Source organism: Petromyzon marinus, chromosome 13, assembly GCF_048934315.1.
Source record: "Petromyzon marinus isolate PM22_M1 ecotype Great Lakes invasive population chromosome 13, UKy_Petmar_22M1.pri1.0, whole genome shotgun sequence".
NCBI lineage: Eukaryota > Metazoa > Chordata > Hyperoartia > Petromyzontiformes > Petromyzontidae > Petromyzon > Petromyzon marinus.
The window spans coordinates 15,253,098-15,275,059 of record NC_133679.1 but is presented as its reverse complement, the minus strand read 5'-3'; the positions used below and the strand labels follow the sequence as shown (position 1 = coordinate 15,275,059).

The window sequence follows — 21,962 nt, the reverse complement described above, 5'->3', positions numbered from 1 at the left end:
ATTCACACACTCATTCACTCACCTACAGTTACTCGCTCGCCTACACACTCATTCACACACTCATTCACTCACCCACTTAGCTGCACAAGCATCACCGCACCACCCACTTACCAACTCATTCATTCACCCTACACCCACCCACCTACTCAACCATTCACTCACACATCTACTCATTCATTTACTCATCCGTCCACCGATGCATTGATGAACCCACATGTATGTGTGTAGATGTATGGTTGTGATGGTATGCACAGGTATTTGTTTATGCGTGTGATAGTGTGTGTGAATGCACAGGTGCGTACAGGTGAGTGTGTGAATGCACAGGTGTGTACAGGTGTGTGCAGGTGTGTACAGGTGTGTACAGGTGAGTGTGTGAATGTACAGGTGTGTGCAAGTGTGTGCAGGTGTGTGCAGGTGTGTGCAGGTGTGTACAGGTGTGTGCAGGTGTGTACAGGTGTGTGCAGGTGTGTACAGGTGTGTACAGGTGTGTGCAGGTGTGTGCAGGTGTGTACAGGTGTGTACAGGTGTGTGCAGGTGTGTACAGGTGTGTGCAGGTGGGTGCAGGTGTGTACAGGTGTGTACAGGTGAGTGTGTGAATGTACAGGTGTGTGCAGGTGTGTGCAGGTGTGTACAGGTGTGTACAGGTGTGTACAGGTGTGTGCAGTGCCACCATAGCTCCCCAGTGACGCCATGCGAACCTCGACTCCCCGAGCCACGGGGTCACGGACCCCGGGAGGGGTCTACGTGGTGGGTGGGGGGGGGGGGGCCCGGTGGGGGGGGTGGGCCCGGGGGGGGGGCCCACCTCTATCCCCTTTCTCCTGGGCTCCCCGCCGGGAGGGAGGGGGCGGGTTGTGTTCGTGAATGGAGTCGGGGGGGGGGGTCTGGGCGCCACGTCCCGCTCGCTAATGAGGAGCGAGCGGCGCGGCCTCATTAGCGAGGGGCACTTCACGGGGGGGGGGGGGGGGGGGGCCCTGGGAGGGGGGGCCCTGGGAGGGGGTTGTCACCATTAGACACGTGACACAAAGTCGTAATAATCATCGCTAAAGACTCCAACAACGCCGCGCGCGGGATTAAAATTACACAAACAGGCGACGTTTCGGGAATGGCCTTTCGCAGCGCATAAGTTGAAGGGCCATTGCCCAAAACGTCGCCGATTGTACAGTTTTCACTAGAAGGCTACGCGCGCACTATTGTTATTGAGGAGCGCGCTGAGTTTCTAAACCATTGATGGACAATAGTTAATCAATACTACTGATGGACAATAGTTAATCAATACTACTGATGGACAAGACACAGTATCAGCGGAAATCGAAGAAAATATCACACCGGTTTAGCACGCCAATCGATTATTCCATAATCGATTTCAACAGTTCAATGTATTAATCGATTGCGCCAGCTCTTTTGACTAATCGATTCCACCAATTTAATGCACGACATTTCACCAGAGAGTAATCGGTTTTCATATCCCAGTAATCGATTCCTCGCCTATTTACAATGGCGGCGTTGCCTGTCAAAGGGAGAGAACGGGGGGGGTGAGGGGGCTGAGCGGGGGGGGGGGTGAGCGGGGGGGGGGTGAGCGGGGGGGGGTGAGCGGGGGGGGGGGTGAGCGGGGGGGGGGGTGAGCGGGGGGGGGGGTGAGCGGGGGGGGGGGTGAGCGGGGGGGGGGGTGAGCGGGGGGGGGGTGAGCGGGGGGGGGGTGAGCGGGGGGGGGGGTGAGCGGGGGGGGGGTGAGCGGGGGGGGGGGTGAGCGGGGGGGGGGGTGAGCGGGGGGGGGGTGAGCGGGGGGGGGTGAGCGGGGGGGGGTGAGCGGGGGGGGGTGAGCGGGGGGGGTGAGCGGGGGGGGGTGAGCGGGGGGGGGGGTGAGGGGGGGGGTGAGAGGGGGGGAGTGAGAGGGGGGGGGTGAGAGGGGAGGGGTGAGCGGGGGGGGCGGCAGCTCGCGACGCGTGACGTCACGGCCTGAGTCACGTGGCGCGAGCCGCGTGAGGTCGGAGGTCGCGCGGGCCGTCGTGGCCAGACCAAGGCTGCAGGTGGCCGCCGGCGTCTCCGCCGCGCTCTCTCCACTGCTGGACGCGCCTCGCCTCCTGCCCACCGCACCGGGCCTGCAGCGCTACCCCCACCCGAGGCGAGGTCCGTGTCCCCCTCGCCGCGGCGGCCCGGCCCCGTCCTGCCGGGGCCGGGGCCGGTGGCCGCCTTAGTCCCCGCGTTCACTGGCGGCCTCGCGGTCATGGCAGTGGAGGCGGCGACTTCCTTGGTGGGGGGGGCCGCGAAAGTTCACAAAGACAAAGATCCCCCGTATAGCCTTAACAGACTGTAGGGGCAAGAGCCGCTAGCGAGCACACATACACACACGTACACACACACACGCACACACACACGGGACTACCACCACCGTAATGGGTTGACAGCTGGCTGGAATGCCTAGAGGGGGTTGCGCGTGCCGTGAACGTTGAGTACGCGGGAGAGACAAAGGCGGCCGGGCGTAGTGGTTCTCTGACCGCACCACCCCGTCGTGCACTGCGCGTACAGGGAGCGGTAGTGCAGTGGTTCTACTCCTGCGCTGCGGACCCGGCGACCCTGAACCGGTTCTGGGCCTCCATTAGGTCTACTCGGCCGTAAAAATCAGGCCCCCCAACCCCCTATTAGGTGCACCGGTGTGGGCCTCAGGCGCCACTCGCCCACAACACTCGTCCACAACACTCGTCCCACAACACTCCTCCACAACACTCGTCCACAACACTTGTCCCACAACACTCGTCCCACAACACTCGTCCCACAACACTCGTCCACAACACTCGCCCACAACACTCGTCCCACAACACTCGTCCACAACACTCGCCCACAACACTCGTCCCACAACACTCCTCCACAACACTCGTCCACAACACTCGTCCACAACACTCGCCCACAACACTCGTCCACAAACTCGTCCCACAACACTCGTCCACAACACTCCTCCACAACACTCCTCCACAACACTCGCCCACAACACTCGTCCCACCACTCGTCCACAACACTCGCCCACAACACTCGCCCCACAACACTCCTCCACAACACTCGCCCACAACACTCGCCCACAACACTCGTCCACAACACTCGCCCACAACACTCGCCCCACAACACTCGTCCCACAACACTCCTCCACAACACTCGTCCCACAACACTCGTCCCACAACACTCGTTCCACAACACTCGCCCACAACACTCGTCCCACAACACTCGTCCACAACACTCGCCCACAACACTCGCCCACAACACTCGTCCACAACACTCGCTCGTCCCACAACACTCGTCCACAACACTCGTCCACAACACTCGTCCACAACACTCGCCCCACAACACTCGTCCCACAACACTCGTCCACAACACTCGCCCCACAACACTCGCCCACAACACTCGCCCACAACACTCGTCCCACAACACTCGTCCACAACACTCGCCCACAACACTCGCCCACAACACTCGCCCACAACACTCGTCCCACAACACTCGGCCCACAACACTCGTCCCACAACACTCGCCCACAACACTCGTCCACAACACTCGTCCACAACACTCGTCCACAACACTCGTCCCACAACACTCGTCCACAACACTCGTCCACAACACTCGACCCACAACACTCCTCCACAACACTCGTCCCACAACACTCGACCCACAACACTCGCCCACAACACTCGACCCACAACACTCGTCCACAACACTCGCTCGTCCCACAACACTCGTCCAGAACACTCGCCCACAACACTCGTCCACAACACTCCTCCACAACACTCGTCCCACAACACTCGTCCACAACACTCCTCCACAACACTCGTCCACAACACTCGGCCCACAACACTCGGCCCACAACACTCGTCCACAACACTCCTCCACAACACTCGGCCCACAACACTCGGCCCACAACACTCGTCCCACAACACTCGTCCACAACACTCCTCCACAACACTCGCCCACAACACTCGTCCACAACACTCGTCCAGAACACTCGCCCACAACACTCGTCCACAACACTCGTCCACAACACTCGTCCCACAACACTCGTTCAGAACACTCGTCCACAACACTCGTCCCACAACACTCGTCCCACAACACTCGTCCAGAACACTCGTCCACAACACTCGTCCACAACACTCGTCCAGAACACTCGCCCACAACACTCGTCCCACAACACTCGGCCCACAACACTCGGCCCACAACACTCGCCCACAACACTCGGCCCACAACACTCGGCCCACAACACTCGGCCCACAACACTCGGCCCACAACACTCGGCCCACAACACTCGCCCCACAACACTCGCCCACAACACTCGCCCACAACACTCGTCCCACAACACTCGTCCAGAACACTCGCCCACAACACTCGTCCCACAACACTCGTCCCACAACACTCGTCCACAACACTCGGCCAACAACACTCGTCCCGAACACTCGGCCCACAACACTCGTCCAGAACACTCGCCCACAACACTCGTCCCACAACACTCGTCCCACAACACTCGTCCCACAACACTCGTCCACAACACTCGTCCCACAACACTCGCCCACAACACTCGCCCCACAACACTCGTCCACAACACTCGGCCAACAACACTCGCCCACAACACTCGTCCCACAACACTCGTCCACAACACTCGGCCAACAACACTCGTCCCACAACACTCGCCCACAACACTCGTCCACAACACTCGTCCCACAACACTCGTCCACAACACTCGCTCGTCCCACAACACTCGCCCACAACACTCGTCCACAACACTCGTCCCACAACACTCGCCCACAACACTCGGCCCACAACACTCGTCCCACAACACTCGCCCACAACACTCCTCCACAACACTCGGCCCACAACACTCGTCCCAACGGCCTGTCAGAGGCTACGCGGGGATCTGTGTTCCTGTGGGAGCGTGCGGGTTGGACCGTACTGAGCCGGTGGAGCGTGGGCCCCACGTGGCCCGCGCATTAAACTCCATCCTCATCACACGTGCGTCCAGTCTCCAACGTTAGGAATCTATTATCTCTGTAGCTGGGTGATTCTCCCTGTAGCTGAGTGATTCTCTCTGTAGCTGGGTGATTCTCCCTGTAGCTGAGTGATTCTCTCTGTAGCTGGGTGATTCTCCCTGTAGCTGAGTGATTCTCCCTGTAGCTGGGTGATTCTCCCTGTAGCTGAGTGATTCTCTCTGTAGCTGAGTGATTCTCCCTGTAGCTGAGTGATTCTCCCTGTAGCTGGGTGATTATCCCTGTAGCTGAGTGATTCTCTCTGTAGCTGGGTGATTCTCCCTGTAGCTGAGTGATTCTCTCTGTAGCTGGGTGATTCTCCCTGTAGCTGGGTGATTCTCCCTGTAGCTGGGTGATTCTCCCTGTAGCTGGGTGATTCTCCCTGTAGCTGGGTGATTCTCCCTGTAGCTGGGTGATTCTCCCTGTAGCTGGGTGATTATCTCTGTAGCTGGGTGATTCTCCCTGTAGCTGAGTGATTCTCTCTGTAGCTGGGTGATTCTCCCTGTAGCTGGGTGATTCTCCCTGTAGCTGGGTGATTCTCCCTGTAGCTGAGTGATTCTCTCTGTAGCTGGGTGATTCTCCCTGTAGCTGGGTGATTCTCCCTGTAGCTGGGTGATTATCTCTGTAGCTGGGTGATTCTCCCTGTAGCTGAGTGATTCTCTCTGTAGCTGGGTGATTCTCCCTGTAGCTGGGTGATTCTCCCTGTAGCTGGGTGATTCTCCCTGTAGCTGGGTGATTCTGTAGCTGAGTGATTCTCCCTGTAGCTGGGTGATTCTCTCTGTAGCTGGGTGATTCTCTCTATAGCTGGGTGATTCTCTCTGTAGCTGGGTGATTCTCTCTGTAGCTGAGTGATTCTCCCTGTAGCTGGGTGATTCTCCCTGTAGCTGAGTGATTCTCCCTGTAGCTGAGTGATTCTCTCTGTAGCTGGGTGATTCTCCCTGTAGCTGAGTGATTCTCCCTGTAGCTGAGGGATTCTCCCTGTAGCTGAGTGATTCTCTCTGTAGCTGGGTGATTCTCCCTGTAGCTGGGTGATTCTCCCTGTAGCTGAGTGATTCTCCCTGTAGCTGAGTGATTCTCCCTGTACCTGAGTGATTCTCCCTGTAGCTGAGTGATTCTCCCTGTAGCTGGGTGATTCTCCCTGTAGCTGAGTGATTCTCCCTGTAGCTGGGTGATTCTCCCTGTAGCTGGGTGATTCTCCCTGTAGCTGAGTGATTCTCCCTGTAGCTGGGTGATTATCCCTGTAGCTGAGTGATTCTCCCTGTTGCTGGGTGATTCTCCCTGTAGCTGGGTGATTCTCCCTGTAGCTGGGTGATTCTCCCTGTAGCTAAGTGATTCTCCCTGTAGCTGAGTGATTCTCCCTGTAGCTGAGTGATTCTCCCTGTAGCTGGGTGATTCTCCCTGTAGCTGGGTGATTCTCCCTGTAGCTGAGTGATTCTCCCTGTAGCTGAGTGATTCTCCCTGTAGCTGGGTGATTCTCCCTGTAGCTGGGTGATTCTCCCTGTAGCTGGGTGATTCTCCCTGTAGCTGAGTGATTCTCTCTGTTGCTGGGTGATTCTCCCTGTAGCTGGGTGATTCTCCCTGTAGCTGGGTGATTCTCCCTGTAGCTAAGTGATTCTCCCTGTAGCTGAGTGATTCTCCCTGTAGCTGAGTGATTCTCCCTGTAGCTGGGTGATTCTCCCTGTAGCTGGGTGATTCTCCCTGTAGCTGGGTGATTCTCCCTGTAGCTGAGTGATTCTTCCTGTAGGTGAGTGATTCTCCCTGTAGCTGAGTGATTCTCCCTGTACCTGAGTGATTCTCCCTGTAGCTGAGTGATTCTCCCTGTAGCTGGGTGATTCTCCCTGTAGCTGAGTGATTCTCCCTGTAGCTGGGTGATTCTCCCTGTAGCTGGGTGATTCTCCCTGTAGCTGGGTGATTCTCCCTGTAGCTGAGTGATTCTCCCTGTAGCTGAGTGATTCTCCCTGTAGCTAGGTGATTCTCCCTGTAGCTGAGTGATTCTCCCTGTAGCTGAGTGATTCTTCCTGTAGCTGAGTGATTCTCCCTGTACCTGAGTGATTCTCCCTGTAGCTGGGTGATTCTCCCTGTAGCTGAGTGATTCTCCCTGTAGCTGGGTGATTATCCCTGTAGCTGAGTGATTCTCCCTGTTGCTGGGTGATTCTCCCTGTAGCTGGGTGATTCTCCCTGTAGCTGGGTGATTCTCCCTGTAGCTAAGTGATTCTCCCTGTAGCTGAGTGATTCTCCCTGTAGCTGAGTGATTCTCCCTGTAGCTGGGTGATTCTCCCTGTAGCTGGGTGATTCTCCCTGTAGCTGAGTGATTCTCCCTGTAGCTGAGTGATTCTCCCTGTAGCTGGGTGATTCTCCCTGTAGCTGAGTGATTCTTCCTGTAGGTGAGTGATTCTCCCTGTAGCTGGGTGATTCTCCCTGTAGCTGGTGATTCTCCCTGTAGGTGAATAATTATCCCTGTAGCTGAGTGATTCTCCCTGTAGCTGAGTGATTCTCCCTGTAGCTGGGTGATTCTCCCTGTAGCTGGGTGATTCTGCCTGTAGCTGAGTGATTCTCCCTGTAGCTGAGTGATTCTCCCTGTAGCTGGGTGATTCTCCCTGTAGCTGGGTGATTATCTCTGTAGCTGGGTGATTCTCCCTGTAGCTGAGTGATTCTCTCTGTAGCTGGGTGATTCTCCCTGTAGCTGGGTGATTCTCCCTGTAGCTGGGTGATTCTCCCTGTAGCTGGGTGATTCTGTAGCTGAGTGATTCTCCCTGTAGCTGGGTGATTCTCTCTGTAGCTGGGTGATTCTCTCTATAGCTGGGTGATTCTCTCTGTAGCTGGGTGATTCTCTCTGTAGCTGAGTGATTCTCCCTGTAGCTGGGTGATTCTCCCTGTAGCTGAGTGATTCTCCCTGTAGCTGAGTGATTCTCTCTGTAGCTGGGTGATTCTCCCTGTAGCTGAGTGATTCTCCCTGTAGCTGAGGGATTCTCCCTGTAGCTGAGTGATTCTCTCTGTAGCTGGGTGATTCTCCCTGTAGCTGGGTGATTCTCCCTGTAGCTGAGTGATTCTCCCTGTAGCTGAGTGATTCTCCCTGTACCTGAGTGATTCTCCCTGTAGCTGAGTGATTCTCCCTGTAGCTGGGTGATTCTCCCTGTAGCTGAGTGATTCTCCCTGTAGCTGGGTGATTCTCCCTGTAGCTGGGTGATTCTCCCTGTAGCTGAGTGATTCTCCCTGTAGCTGGGTGATTATCCCTGTAGCTGAGTGATTCTCCCTGTTGCTGGGTGATTCTCCCTGTAGCTGGGTGATTCTCCCTGTAGCTGGGTGATTCTCCCTGTAGCTAAGTGATTCTCCCTGTAGCTGAGTGATTCTCCCTGTAGCTGAGTGATTCTCCCTGTAGCTGGGTGATTCTCCCTGTAGCTGGGTGATTCTCCCTGTAGCTGAGTGATTCTCCCTGTAGCTGAGTGATTCTCCCTGTAGCTGGGTGATTCTCCCTGTAGCTGGGTGATTCTCCCTGTAGCTGGGTGATTCTCCCTGTAGCTGAGTGATTCTCTCTGTTGCTGGGTGATTCTCCCTGTAGCTGGGTGATTCTCCCTGTAGCTGGGTGATTCTCCCTGTAGCTAAGTGATTCTCCCTGTAGCTGAGTGATTCTCCCTGTAGCTGAGTGATTCTCCCTGTAGCTGGGTGATTCTCCCTGTAGCTGGGTGATTCTCCCTGTAGCTGGGTGATTCTCCCTGTAGCTGAGTGATTCTTCCTGTAGGTGAGTGATTCTCCCTGTAGCTGAGTGATTCTCCCTGTACCTGAGTGATTCTCCCTGTAGCTGAGTGATTCTCCCTGTAGCTGGGTGATTCTCCCTGTAGCTGAGTGATTCTCCCTGTAGCTGGGTGATTCTCCCTGTAGCTGGGTGATTCTCCCTGTAGCTGGGTGATTCTCCCTGTAGCTGAGTGATTCTCCCTGTAGCTGAGTGATTCTCCCTGTAGCTAGGTGATTCTCCCTGTAGCTGAGTGATTCTCCCTGTAGCTGAGTGATTCTTCCTGTAGCTGAGTGATTCTCCCTGTACCTGAGTGATTCTCCCTGTAGCTGGGTGATTCTCCCTGTAGCTGAGTGATTCTCCCTGTAGCTGGGTGATTATCCCTGTAGCTGAGTGATTCTCCCTGTTGCTGGGTGATTCTCCCTGTAGCTGGGTGATTCTCCCTGTAGCTGGGTGATTCTCCCTGTAGCTAAGTGATTCTCCCTGTAGCTGAGTGATTCTCCCTGTAGCTGAGTGATTCTCCCTGTAGCTGGGTGATTCTCCCTGTAGCTGGGTGATTCTCCCTGTAGCTGAGTGATTCTCCCTGTAGCTGAGTGATTCTCCCTGTAGCTGGGTGATTCTCCCTGTAGCTGAGTGATTCTTCCTGTAGGTGAGTGATTCTCCCTGTAGCTGGGTGATTCTCCCTGTAGCTGGTGATTCTCCCTGTAGGTGAATAATTATCCCTGTAGCTGAGTGATTCTCCCTGTAGCTGAGTGATTCTCCCTGTAGCTGGGTGATTCTCCCTGTAGCTGGGTGATTCTGCCTGTAGCTGAGTGATTCTCCCTGTAGCTGAGTGATTCTCCCTGTAGCTGAGTGATTCTCTCTGTAGCTGGGTGATTCTCTCTGTAGCTGAGTGATTCTCCCTGTAGCTGGGTGATTCTCCCTGTAGCTGAGTGATTCTCTCTGTAGCTGGGTGATTCTCTCTGTAGCTGGGTGATTCTCTCTGTAGCTGAGTGATTCTCCCTGTAGCTGGGTGATTCTCCCTGTAGCTGAGTGATTCTCCCTGTAGCTGGGTGATTCTGTAGCTGAGTGATTCTCCCTGTAGCTGGGTGATTCTCTCTGTAGCTGGGTGATTCTCCCTGTTGCTGGGTGATTCTCTCTGTAGCTGGGTGATTCTCTCTGTAGCTGAGTGATTCTCCCTGTAGCTAAGTGATTCTCCCTGTGGCTGAGTGATTCTCCCTGTAGCTGAGTGATTCTCCCTGTAGCTGGGTGATTCTCCCTGTAGCTGGGTGATTCTCGCTGTAGCTGGGTGATTCTCCCTGTAGCTGGGTGATTCTGTAGCTGAGTGATTCTCCCTGTAGCTGGGTGATTCTCTCTGTAGCTGGGTGATTCTCTCTATAGCTGGGTGATTCTCTCTGTAGCTGGGTGATTCTCTCTGTAGCTGATTGATTCTCCCTGTAGCTGGGTGATTCTCCCTGTAGCTGAGTGATTCTCCCTGTAGCTGAGTGATTCTCTCTGTAGCTGGGTGATTCTCCCTGTAGCTGAGTGATTCTCCCTGTAGCTGAGTGATTCTCCCTGTAGCTGAGTGATTCTCTCTGTAGCTGGGTGATTCTCCCTGTGGCTGGGTGATTCTCCCTGTAGCTGAGTGATTCTCCCTGTAGCTGAGTGATTCTCCCTGTACCTGAGTGATTCTCCCTGTAGCTGAGTGATTCTCCCTGTAGCTGGGTGATTCTCCCTGTAGCTGAGTGATTCTCCCTGTAGCTGGGTGATTCTCCCTGTAGCTGAGTGATTCTCCCTGTAGCTGGTTGATTCTCCCTGTAGCTGAGTGATTCTCCCTGTAGCTGAGTGATTCTCCCTGTAGCTAGGTGATTCTCCCTGTAGCTGAGTGATTCTCCCTGTAGCTGAGTGATTCTTCCTGTAGCTGAGTGATTCTCCCTGTACCTGAGTGATTCTCCCTGTAGCTGGGTGATTCTCCCTGTAGCTGAGTGAGTCTCCCTGTAGCTGGGTGATTATCCCTGTAGCTGAGTGATTCTCCCTGTTGCTGGGTGATTCTCCCTGTAGCTGGGTGATTCTCCCTGTAGCTGGGTGATTCTCCCTGTAGCTAAGTGATTCTCCCTGTAGCTGAGTGATTCTCCCTGTAGCTGAGTGATTCTCCCTGTAGCTGGGTGATTCTCCCTGTAGCTGGGTGATTCTCCCTGTAGCTGAGTGATTCTCCCTGTAGCTGAGTGATTCTCCCTGTAGCTGGGTGATTCTCCCTGTAGCTGGGTGATTCTCCCTGTAGCTGGGTGATTCTCCCTGTAGCTGAGTGATTCTCTCTGTTGCTGGGTGATTCTCCCTGTAGCTGGGTGATTCTCCCTGTAGCTGGGTGATTCTCCCTGTAGCTAAGTGATTCTCCCTGTAGCTGAGTGATTCTCCCTGTAGCTGAGTGATTCTCTCTGTAGCTGGGTGATTCTCCCTGTAGCTGGGTGATTCTCCCTGTAGCTGGGTGATTCTCCCTGTAGCTGAGTGATTCTTCCTGTAGGTGAGTGATTCTCCCTGTAGCTGAGTGATTCTCCCTGTACCTGAGTGATTCTCCCTGTAGCTGAGTGATTCTCCCTGTAGCTGGGTGATTCTCCCTGTAGCTGAGTGATTCTCCCTGTAGCTGGGTGATTCTCCCTGTAGCTGGGTGATTCTCCCTGTAGCTGGGTGATTCTCCCTGTAGCTGAGTGATTCTCCCTGTAGCTGAGTGATTCTCCCTGTAGCTGGGTGATTCTCCCTGTAGCTGGGTGATTCTGCCTGTAGCTGAGTGATTCTCCCTGTAGCTGAGTGATTCTCCCTGTAGCTGAGTGATTCTCTCTGTAGCTGGGTGATTCTCTCTGTAGCTGAGTGATTCTCCCTGTAGCTGGGTGATTCTCCCTGTAGCTGAGTGATTCTCTCTGTAGCTGGGTGATTCTCTCTGTAGCTGGGTGATTCTCTCTGTAGCTGAGTGATTCTCCCTGTAGCTGGGTGATTCTCCCTGTAGCTGAGTGATTCTCCCTGTAGCTGGGTGATTCTGTAGCTGAGTGATTCTCCCTGTAGCTGGGTGATTCTCTCTGTAGCTGGGTGATTCTCCCTGTTGCTGGGTGATTCTCTCTGTAGCTGGGTGATTCTCTCTGTAGCTGAGTGATTCTCCCTGTAGCTAAGTGATTCTCCCTGTGGCTGAGTGATTCTCCCTGTAGCTGAGTGATTCTCCCTGTAGCTGGGTGATTCTCCCTGTAGCTGGGTGATTCTCGCTGTAGCTGGGTGATTCTCCCTGTAGCTGGGTGATTCTGTAGCTGAGTGATTCTCCCTGTAGCTGGGTGATTCTCTCTGTAGCTGGGTGATTCTCTCTATAGCTGGGTGATTCTCTCTGTAGCTGGGTGATTCTCTCTGTAGCTGAGTGATTCTCCCTGTAGCTGGGTGATTCTCCCTGTAGCTGAGTGATTCTCCCTGTAGCTGAGTGATTCTCTCTGTAGCTGGGTGATTCTCCCTGTAGCTGAGTGATTCTCCCTGTAGCTGAGTGATTCTCCCTGTAGCTGAGTGATTCTCTCTGTAGCTGGGTGATTCTCCCTGTGGCTGGGTGATTCTCCCTGTAGCTGAGTGATTCTCCCTGTAGCTGAGTGATTCTCCCTGTACCTGAGTGATTCTCCCTGTAGCTGAGTGATTCTCCCTGTAGCTGGGTGATTCTCCCTGTAGCTGAGTGATTCTCCCTGTAGCTGGGTGATTCTCCCTGTAGCTGAGTGATTCTCCCTGTAGCTGGTTGATTCTCCCTGTAGCTGAGTGATTCTCCCTGTAGCTGAGTGATTCTCCCTGTAGCTAGGTGATTCTCCCTGTAGCTGAGTGATTCTCCCTGTAGCTGAGTGATTCTTCCTGTAGCTGAGTGATTCTCCCTGTACCTGAGTGATTCTCCCTGTAGCTGGGTGATTCTCCCTGTAGCTGAGTGAGTCTCCCTGTAGCTGGGTGATTATCCCTGTAGCTGAGTGATTCTCCCTGTTGCTGGGTGATTCTCCCTGTAGCTGGGTGATTCTCCCTGTAGCTGGGTGATTCTCCCTGTAGCTAAGTGATTCTCCCTGTAGCTGAGTGATTCTCCCTGTAGCTGAGTGATTCTCCCTGTAGCTGGGTGATTCTCCCTGTAGCTGGGTGATTCTCCCTGTAGCTGAGTGATTCTCCCTGTAGCTGAGTGATTCTCCCTGTAGCTGGGTGATTCTCCCTGTAGCTGGGTGATTCTCCCTGTAGCTGGGTGATTCTCCCTGTAGCTGAGTGATTCTCTCTGTTGCTGGGTGATTCTCCCTGTAGCTGGGTGATTCTCCCTGTAGCTGGGTGATTCTCCCTGTAGCTAAGTGATTCTCCCTGTAGCTGAGTGATTCTCCCTGTAGCTGAGTGATTCTCTCTGTAGCTGGGTGATTCTCCCTGTAGCTGGGTGATTCTCCCTGTAGCTGGGTGATTCTCCCTGTAGCTGAGTGATTCTTCCTGTAGGTGAGTGATTCTCCCTGTAGCTGAGTGATTCTCCCTGTACCTGAGTGATTCTCCCTGTAGCTGAGTGATTCTCCCTGTAGCTGGGTGATTCTCCCTGTAGCTGAGTGATTCTCCCTGTAGCTGGGTGATTCTCCCTGTAGCTGGGTGATTCTCCCTGTAGCTGGGTGATTCTCCCTGTAGCTGAGTGATTCTCCCTGTAGCTGAGTGATTCTCCCTGTAGCTAGGTGATTCTCCCTGTAGCTGAGTGATTCTCCCTGTAGCTGAGTGATTCTTCCTGTAGCTGAGTGATTCTCCCTGTACCTGAGTGATTCTCCCTGTAGCTGGGTGATTCTCCCTGTAGCTGAGTGATTCTCCCTGTAGCTGGGTGATTATCCCTGTAGCTGAGTGATTCTCCCTGTTGCTGGGTGATTCTCCCTGTAGCTGGGTGATTCTCCCTGTAGCTGGGTGATTCTCCCTGTAGCTAAGTGATTCTCCCTGTAGCTGAGTGATTCTCCCTGTAGCTGAGTGATTCTCCCTGTAGCTGGGTGATTCTCCCTGTAGCTGGGTGATTCTCCCTGTAGCTGAGTGATTCTCCCTGTAGCTGAGTGATTCTCCCTGTAGCTGGGTGATTCTCCCTGTAGCTGAGTGATTCTTCCTGTAGGTGAGTGATTCTCCCTGTAGCTGGGTGATTCTCCCTGTAGCTGGTGATTCTCCCTGTAGCTGAATAATTATCCCTGTAGCTGAGTGATTCTCCCTGTAGCTGAGTGATTCTCCCTGTAGCTGGGTGATTCTCCCTGTAGCTGGGTGATTCTGCCTGTAGCTGAGTGATTCTCCCTGTAGCTGAGTGATTCTCCCTGTAGGTGAGTGATTCTCTCTGTAGCTGGGTGATTCTCTCTGTAGCTGAGTGATTCTCCCTGTAGCTGGGTGATTCTCCCTGTAGCTGAGTGATTCTCTCTGTAGCTGGGTGATTCTCTCTGTAGCTGGGTGATTCTCTCTGTAGCTGAGTGATTCTCCCTGTAGCTGGGTGATTCTCCCTGTAGCTGAGTGATTCTCCCTGTAGCTGGGTGATTCTGTAGCTGAGTGATTCTCCCTGTAGCTGGGTGATTCTCTCTGTAGCTGGGTGATTCTCCCTGTTGCTGGGTGATTCTCTCTGTAGCTGGGTGATTCTCTCTGTAGCTGAGTGATTCTCCCTGTAGCTAAGTGATTCTCCCTGTAGCTGAGTGATTCTCCCTGTAGCTGAGTGATTCTCCCTGTAGCTGGGTGATTCTCCCTGTAGCTGGGTGATTCTCCCTGTAGCTGAGTGATTCTCCCTGTAGCTGGGTGATTCTCCCTGTAGCTGGGTGATTCTCCCTGTAGCTGGGTGATTCTCCCTGTAGCTGAGTGATTCTCCCTGTAGCTGGGTGATTCTCCCTGTGGCTGAGTAATTATCCCTGTAGCTGAGTGATTCTCCCTGTAGCTGAGTGATTCTCCCTGTAGCTGGGTGATTCTTCCTGTAGCTGGGTGATTCCGCCTGTAGCTGAGTGATTCTCCCTGTAGCTGAGTGATTCTCCCTGTAGCTGGGTGATTCTCCCTGTCGCTGATTGATTCTCTCTGTAGCTGGGTGATTCTCCCTGTAGCTGAGTGATTCTCCCTGTAGCTGAGTTATTCTCCCTGTACCTGTGTGATTCTCCCTGTAGCTGAGTGATTTTCCCTGGAGCTGGGTGATTCTCCCTGTAGCTGAGTGATTCTCCCTGTAGCTGGGTGATTCTCCCTGCTGAGTGATTCTCCCTGTAGCTGGGTGATTCTCCCTGTAGCTGAGTGATTCTCCCTGTAGCTGGGTGATTCTCCCTGTAGCTGGGTGATTCTCCCTGTAGTTGGGTGACTCTCCCTGTAGCTGAGTGATTCTCCCTGTAGCTGAATGATTCTCCCTGTAGCTGGGTGATTCTCCCTGTAGCTGAGTGATTCTCCCTGTAGCTGAGTGATTCTCCCTGTAGCTGAGTGATTCTCCCTGTAGCTGAGTGATTCTCCCTGTAGCTGGGTGATTCTCCCTGTAGCTGGGTGATTCTCCCTGTAGCTGGGTGATTCTCCCTGTAGCTGGGTGATTCTCCCTGTAGCTGGCTGATTCTCCCTGTAGCTGAGTGATTCTCCCTGTAGGTGAGTGATTCTCCCTGTAGCTGGGTGATTCTCCCTGTAGCTGGGTGATTCTCCCTGTAGCTGAGTGATTATCCCTGTAGCTGAGTGATTCTCCCTGTAGCTGGGTGATTCTCCCTGTAGCTGGGTGATTCTCCCTGTAGCTGAGTGATTCTCCCTGTAGCTGAGTGATTCTCCCTGTAGCTGAGTGATTCACCCTGTAGCTGGGTGATTCACCCTGTAGCTGGGTGATTCTCCCTGCAGCTGAGTGATTCTCCCTGTAGCTGGGTGATTCTCCCTGTAGCTGAGTGATTCTCCCTGTAGCTGGGTGATTATCCCTGTAGCTGAGTGATTCTCCCTGTTGCTGGGTGATTCTCCCTGTAGCTGGGTGATTCTCCCTGTAGCTGGGTGATTCTCCCTGTAGCTGAGTGATTCTCCCTGTAGCTGAGTGATTCTCCCTGTAGCTGGGTGATTATCCCTGTAGCTGAGTGATTCTCCCTGTAGCTGAGTGATTCTCCCTGTAGCTGAGTGATTATCCCTGTAGCTGAGTGATTCTCCCTGTAGCTGGGTGATTCTCCCTGTAGCTGGGTGATTCTCCCTGTAGCTGGGTGATTCTCCCTGTAGCTGGGTGATTCTCCCTGTAGCTGGGTGATTCTCCCTGTAGCTGAGTGATTTTCCCTGTAGCTGAGTGATTCTCCCTGTAGCTGAGTGATTCTCCCTGTAGCTGAGTGATTCTCCCTGTAGCTGAGTGATTCTCCCTGTAGCAGAGTGATTCTCCCTGCAGCTCCGCGAATCCCTCTGCAGCCTACTGGCAATACATAAATAACCGCGCTGGGTTTGAGTATGTATATGACAAGTACGTGATTATAACATTATAACGTGATTACGAAAAGTTGGGGATTCTGGGAGGAATTGGCTGGTCCCGGGAAGAGATCCAGATATTTGTGATTTGTTTTTCGTTCACGAATGTCACGATCCACAGCTCAACGTGGATTCCAGGGTGGGGTGGGGGTCACGGCAGACCCCTGGGTACCCCGTGGATTGGGGTACTTACTGGTGGATTCTGGGAGTTCTGTCGCGTTGCACTTGGACGCGCACCGCGAGTGGAATCGCGACCCCACCCCGCCCCGGGCGGCACGTGGGATCGCTCTAGCCGCACCGCCGGTGCACCCCAGGGGTTTCATATCGGCTGAACACAAATGCAATGCCCGGCGCATCACATCCGGTGTACTACTACTACCACCAGTCACGTGCCACCAACTCCTCCCCTTGCGGTGGGCCCCTCCGGAAAATACCCAGCGAGGAATTAGTTATTGATTACACTCCGGTGTCCGTCTCCCACCACTCCCCCCGGCCGTGTGCAGGCGGCGCGGGCGGCCATGACGTTCCTCAGCGTGGCGGAGCGCGTGTTCTGCGTGCGGGCCTACTACGAGGGCGGCCGCTCGCTCAAGGCCGCGCGGCGCGCCTTCGCCGTCCGCTACTCCGCGCGGCGCCCGCCCTCGGCCAAGACCGTCTGGAAGGTCGTGCGCAAGTTCGAGGCCCACGGCAGCGTGTGCGACCGCCGCGCGGGCCGCTCGGGCCGCCCGCCGATGGCCGCGACCCCCGGGGAGGAGCGCCGCGGCACGCCGCTCCTCCCGGGGCCGCGGCGTGCCGTCGCCGAAGCCGCCGAGCAGCTCGGGGTCTCCCTCTCGTCGGCGTACCGACTCTCCCGGAGACTCTGTGTGTACTCGTCGTCGTCATCATCATCATCATCGCGACACCTCTGTTGGTTTAGTGATGAGGTGCCCATCACTATCACTGCATTGCTCATCCAGCAGTGGATAGCCGTACATGTACAAGCGTGTTTGCTGTGGCACGTGTCTGTCCACACCCAGCTGGACACGCCCTGCGAACAAGAGGAATCAAAAACATCACGTCCACAATCCTGGGTAGCTGAGTAACGTCACGTCCAGCATCCTGGGTAGCTGAGTAACGTCACGTCCAGCATCCTGAGTAGCTGAGTAACGTCCCGTCCATCCTGAGTAGCTGAGTAACGTCCCGTCCATCCTGAGTAGCTGAGTAACGTCACGTCCATCCTGAGTAGCTGAGTAACGTCACGTCCACAATCCTGAGTAGCTGAGTAACGTCACGTCCAGCGTCCTGGGTAGCTGAGTAACGTCACGTCCAGCGTCCTGGGTAGCTGAGTAACGTCACGTTCAGCATCCCGGGTAGCTGAGTAACATCACGTCCACAAACCCTGGGTAGCTGAGTAACGTCACGTCCAGCATCCTGAGTAGCTGAGTAACATCACGTCCACAATCCTGGGTAGCTGAGTAACGTCACCTCCACAATCCTGGGTAGCTGGGTAACGTCACGTCGAGCATCCTGGGTAGCTGAGTAACGTCACGTCCACAATCCTGGGTAGCTGAGTAACGTCGATCAGCGCAGGTGTCACCATCGAGCAGAAGCCAACATCGGCAGCAGCGTTAATTCTACTTTCTCGAAATATCTCCTCACTTTCTCCGGTCGTGGAAATCGTTTCCTGTGAGACTGTCAGGACGAGGTCGGGTGTGGGTTCCGGGGGTGACGTGCACGTCAGGGCGAGGGACTGGGGGCCGGGGTGGGCAAGGTGGTGCTGGGACAGTTCCCGAGTGAAGGCGTTACAGGGGTAGTCTACAAAGGGGTCTGAGGTCATTCGTGTCCCGAGTGGAGGGTGAGGGGGTCGTGGTCGGCGCGACCTGGATAAGGAAGCACCGTGCACTTTGTCACTGCTAACACATGTGCACGTGTCTGCACATGTGTGTGCGTGCGTGTGCGTGCGTGCACGTGTGCGTGCACGTGTGTGTGCACGTGTGTGTGCACGTGTGTGCGTGCGTGTACGCGCATGCGTGCACGTGTGTGTGTGCGCGTGTGTGCACGTGTGTGTGCACGTGTGTGTGTGTGCTTGCGTGTGTGTGCGCGCGTGTGTGCACGCGTGTGTGTGCGCGCGTGTACGTGTGTGCGTGTACGTGTGTGTGTGTGCATGCGTGTACGTGTGTGCGCACGTGTGTGTGCGTGTGTGTGCGTGCGTGTACGTGTGTGTGTGTGCATACGTGTGTGTGTGTGCACGTGTGTGTACGTGTGTGTGTACGTGTGTGTGTACGTGTGTGTGCATGCTCGTGCCAGCCTTCATTGGTGCTCGCTAACAGCACTTGCCATAAGAGTCTGTTAAGGCTAAACGAGGGATTGTTGTCCGTGTGCGTACGTGTGTGTACGTGTGTGTACATGTGTGTACGTGTGCGCCCGTGTGTGTACGTGTGCGCCCGTGTGTGCGCGTGCTCGCAGGTGAAGAGGGCAGCGGGATGCTGGAGCGAGAGGAGGAACTGGCACCCAGGGAATCGCCGGAGCGAAGGAGCGCACCGGGGCAGCAGCGCACGGAGCAGCAGGAGCAGCAGGAGCAGCAGCAGCAGGAGGAGGAGCAGCAGCAGCAGGTGGAGCAGCAGGAGGAGGAGCTAATGGAGCAGCCGCCGCCCTCCCCGTGCCGGGAGCCGGCGCCGGGGGGAGCCGCGGAGGCCGCCGGGGCCCCCCGCTACTCGGTGGATGGGCCGGGGCAGGGAGCGAGGCCCTCAGAGTGCGAGGAGGAGGAGGAGGAGGGGGTCGGGCCCTGGGAAGTGGTGCGGATGGTGGGGGGAGGTAATCCGGGAGGCACGGGGAGCCAAGGACGGGGGCAGTGGGAGGGTAGGGACTGGGAGGAGAGGGAGGAGGTGGTGGGGGGTGGGGGGGCGGGGCGAGGGGTGTGGTGAGTCTGGGGGGGCGGGGCGAGGGGTGTGGTGAGTCGGGGGTGGAGGGGCGGGGCGAGGGGTGTGGTGTGTCGGGGGGGCGGGGCGAGGGGTGTGGTGAGTCGGGGGGGGGCGGGGGGTGTGGTGAGTCGGGGGGCGGGGCGAGGGGTGTGGTGAGTCGGGGGGGGCGGGGCGAGGGGTGTGGTGAGTCGGGGGGGGCGGGGCGAGGGGTGTGGTAAGTCTGGGGGGGCGGGGCGAGGGGTGTGGTGAGTCGTGGGGGGGCGGGGCGAGGGGTGTGGTGAGTCTGGGGGGCGGGGCGAGGGGTGTGGTGAGTGGGGGGGCGGGGCGAGGGGTGTGGTGAGTCTGGGGGGCGGGGCGAGGGGTGTGGTGAGTCTGGGGGGCGGGGCGAGGGGTGTGGTGAGTGGGGGGGCGGAGCGAGGGGTGTGGTGAGTCGGGGTGGGGGGGAAGATTCTGAGTGACAATAAATGTCAGAATCAAGATGGGCACGTGCCGTAAATTCAGTGGTGAGGGTGTGGTGAGTGGTGAGTGGTGAGGATGTGGTGAGGGTGTGGTGTGGTGAGTGGTGAGGATGTGGTGAGTGGCGAGGGTGTGGTGAGTGGTGAGTGGCGAGGATGTGATGAGTGGTGAGGATATGGTGAGTGGTGAGGGTGTGGTGAGTGGTGAGGGTGTGGTGTGGTGAGGGTGTGGTGAGTTGTGAGGGTGTGGTGAGTGGTGTGGTGTGGTGAGGGTGTGGTGAGTGGTGAGGGTGTGGTGAGTGGTGAGGGTGTGGTGTGGTGAGGGTGTGGTAAGTGGTGAGGTTGTGGTGAGTGGTGTGGTGAGGGTGTGGTGAGTGTTGAGGGTTAGGTGAGTGTTGAGGGTGTGGTGTGGTGAGGCTGTGGTGAGTGTTGAGGATGTGGTGAGTGGTGAGGGTGTGGTGTGCGGAAGGAAAGCGGCCTTCAGAGAGACAGAGACACAAGTACAACGGTTGAATTTTATTCGTGAAATATTCCTGCGCGTCGGTGTACGCGGAGAACCGCATTTGTGCGATCGGTGTGCGGGGAGCGGTGGCACAGTGGTTAGCGCACTGCACTTCGAACCCCGTGATTGATTGCCGCTCGCAAACAATAACAGTGGTGATTTACTGAATGGGTCTTGGGCATTCCCCTAGATGGGCTCAGAATAAAAAAATGAGTACTTGGTGCAGTGTGTGGTAAACAGGATTGGGGAGACAAAGGCGGCCTGGTGCGGGTGCTAGTCACATCACACCCCCTTCGTGTGCAGTGCCAGCCTTCATAGGTGCTCGCTAACAGCACTTGCCTCAACGTCTGTTCAAGGTTATACGGGGAATCTTTGTCGTTGCTTGTCTTGTGTTACCTCTGGCGTGTGTGCGTGTGGGTTGCGTTAAGAGTGTTGTGTGAGGTGTATGCTGCGTGTACTAGGGTATCGGTGTTTGTAGTTTCACTGCCAGCGCTGTGTGTAGTGCTAAGCCTTGTATGCAATGTCCGCCAACGCTGTTGTGTGTTGCGTGCAACGGGGTTCGTGCAGTGTGTCGCGAAGGCTACACACACGGCATGCCACACAGACACAACGTGGTAACTTCGCAGTGTGGAGCGGTAGTCTACGGCGTGTGCTCTGTGCGAGTATTGTGCATCGTGTCACGGCCAGCGCCATCCTGTTGTCATCGTGCCCGTGACACGTGTGGCGTCTCACTGCTGCGAGCACCGCGGCCGCTCCCGTCTCGCTTGTGACTCGCCGCGCACTGCCAGAGCCCTCAACGGACTCGGGGTCCCCTCGTCGAGGGGTCCCAGCGACAAGGGGTCCCCTCGACGAGGGGTCCCCTCGACGCAGGGTCCCCTCGATGCAGGGTCACCACGACGAGGGGTCCCCTCGACGCAGCAGAGTCCCCTCGACGAGGAGTCCCCTCGACGCAGGGACCCCGCGACGAGGGGTCCCTGCAACGTGGTGACCCCACATCGAGGGGTCCCCTCGATGCGGGGTCACCACGATGAGGGGTCCCCTCGATGCGGGGTCACCACGACGAGGGGTCACCACGACGAGGGGTCCCCTCGACGCAGGGTCCCAGCGACGCAGCAGAGTCCCCGCGACGAGGGGTCCCCTCGACGCAGGGACCCCGCGACGAGGGGTCCCTGCAACGTGGGGACCCCGCGACGAGGGGTCCCCTCGACGCAGGGACCCCGCGTCATGGGGACCCTGCAACGTGGTGCCTCCCAAGTGGTACAGGAGGCCGAGCCGAGGACCTCGCCGGACACCGTCCGGACACGACCGCCATCGTTACGATCGCGCTCCTTCATGCCGTGTCCAAGCGCTCCCATGACAACCGGCATCTCCATGTGACAACCGACATCCTCGCATGGCAACCAATATCATTGTCACTTGACAACCAGAAACGTCACCAGACCAATCGGCGTTGTCACGTAATTACCAGCGACATCACGTGACCGGCAAGTGACGTCGCATGACAACAGCCAGCACAGTCACTTCACCATTCAAGTCAAAACGATGGCCGCCGCCACCATGTGATGAGTGTCACGTGACATCCGGCATTGTGACGTCACCTCATCACGTGGCGACCATCTTTCTCTTGAGCGTATCGCTAAGCCGATGCTTAAAGTGCGACTGTAGCCGCCCCTTGTGACCCCTCGCTCCTGACCGAGGTCAAGTGTCAAGGCACTCGCCAGAAGAGGGCACTGAACACGGGACGGGGGTAAGGTGGCGGCGCAGGCGAGTTGTTCAACGTCATAGTCCATCCCTCGGTCAGACTCCTCTCTCTCTGTGTCTCCGGTCTCTCTGTGGAGCTTTCCCCCCGGGGCTTGTGGCAACCCCGGTCCCACCGGCGCCTCCCACCTTGCCGGGAGACACGAGCAGGGTGAGAGGGTGAGGCCACAGATACGTCTCTGCGTCTCTTGGCGCTCTCCCGACTCTCGTTTACCTCCTGTC

The 21,962-nt window shown here is 56.2% G+C and overlaps 1 protein-coding gene across 1 annotated transcript; it reads left to right on the top strand.

Moving 5' to 3' along the window:
* The first annotated feature begins 2,018 nt into the window (after window positions 1–2,018).
* Window positions 2,019–21,359, top strand: LOC116942146 (uncharacterized). Its single transcript, XM_076066945.1, has 4 exons — window positions 2,019–2,127; window positions 16,632–16,986; window positions 18,571–18,992; window positions 20,670–21,359. The coding sequence occupies exons 2-4, from the start codon at window positions 16,647–16,649 to the stop codon at window positions 21,357–21,359; spliced, it is 1,452 nt and encodes a 483-aa protein (XP_075923060.1). The 5' UTR covers window positions 2,019–2,127; window positions 16,632–16,646.
* The last annotated feature ends 603 nt before the right edge of the window (window positions 21,360–21,962 follow it).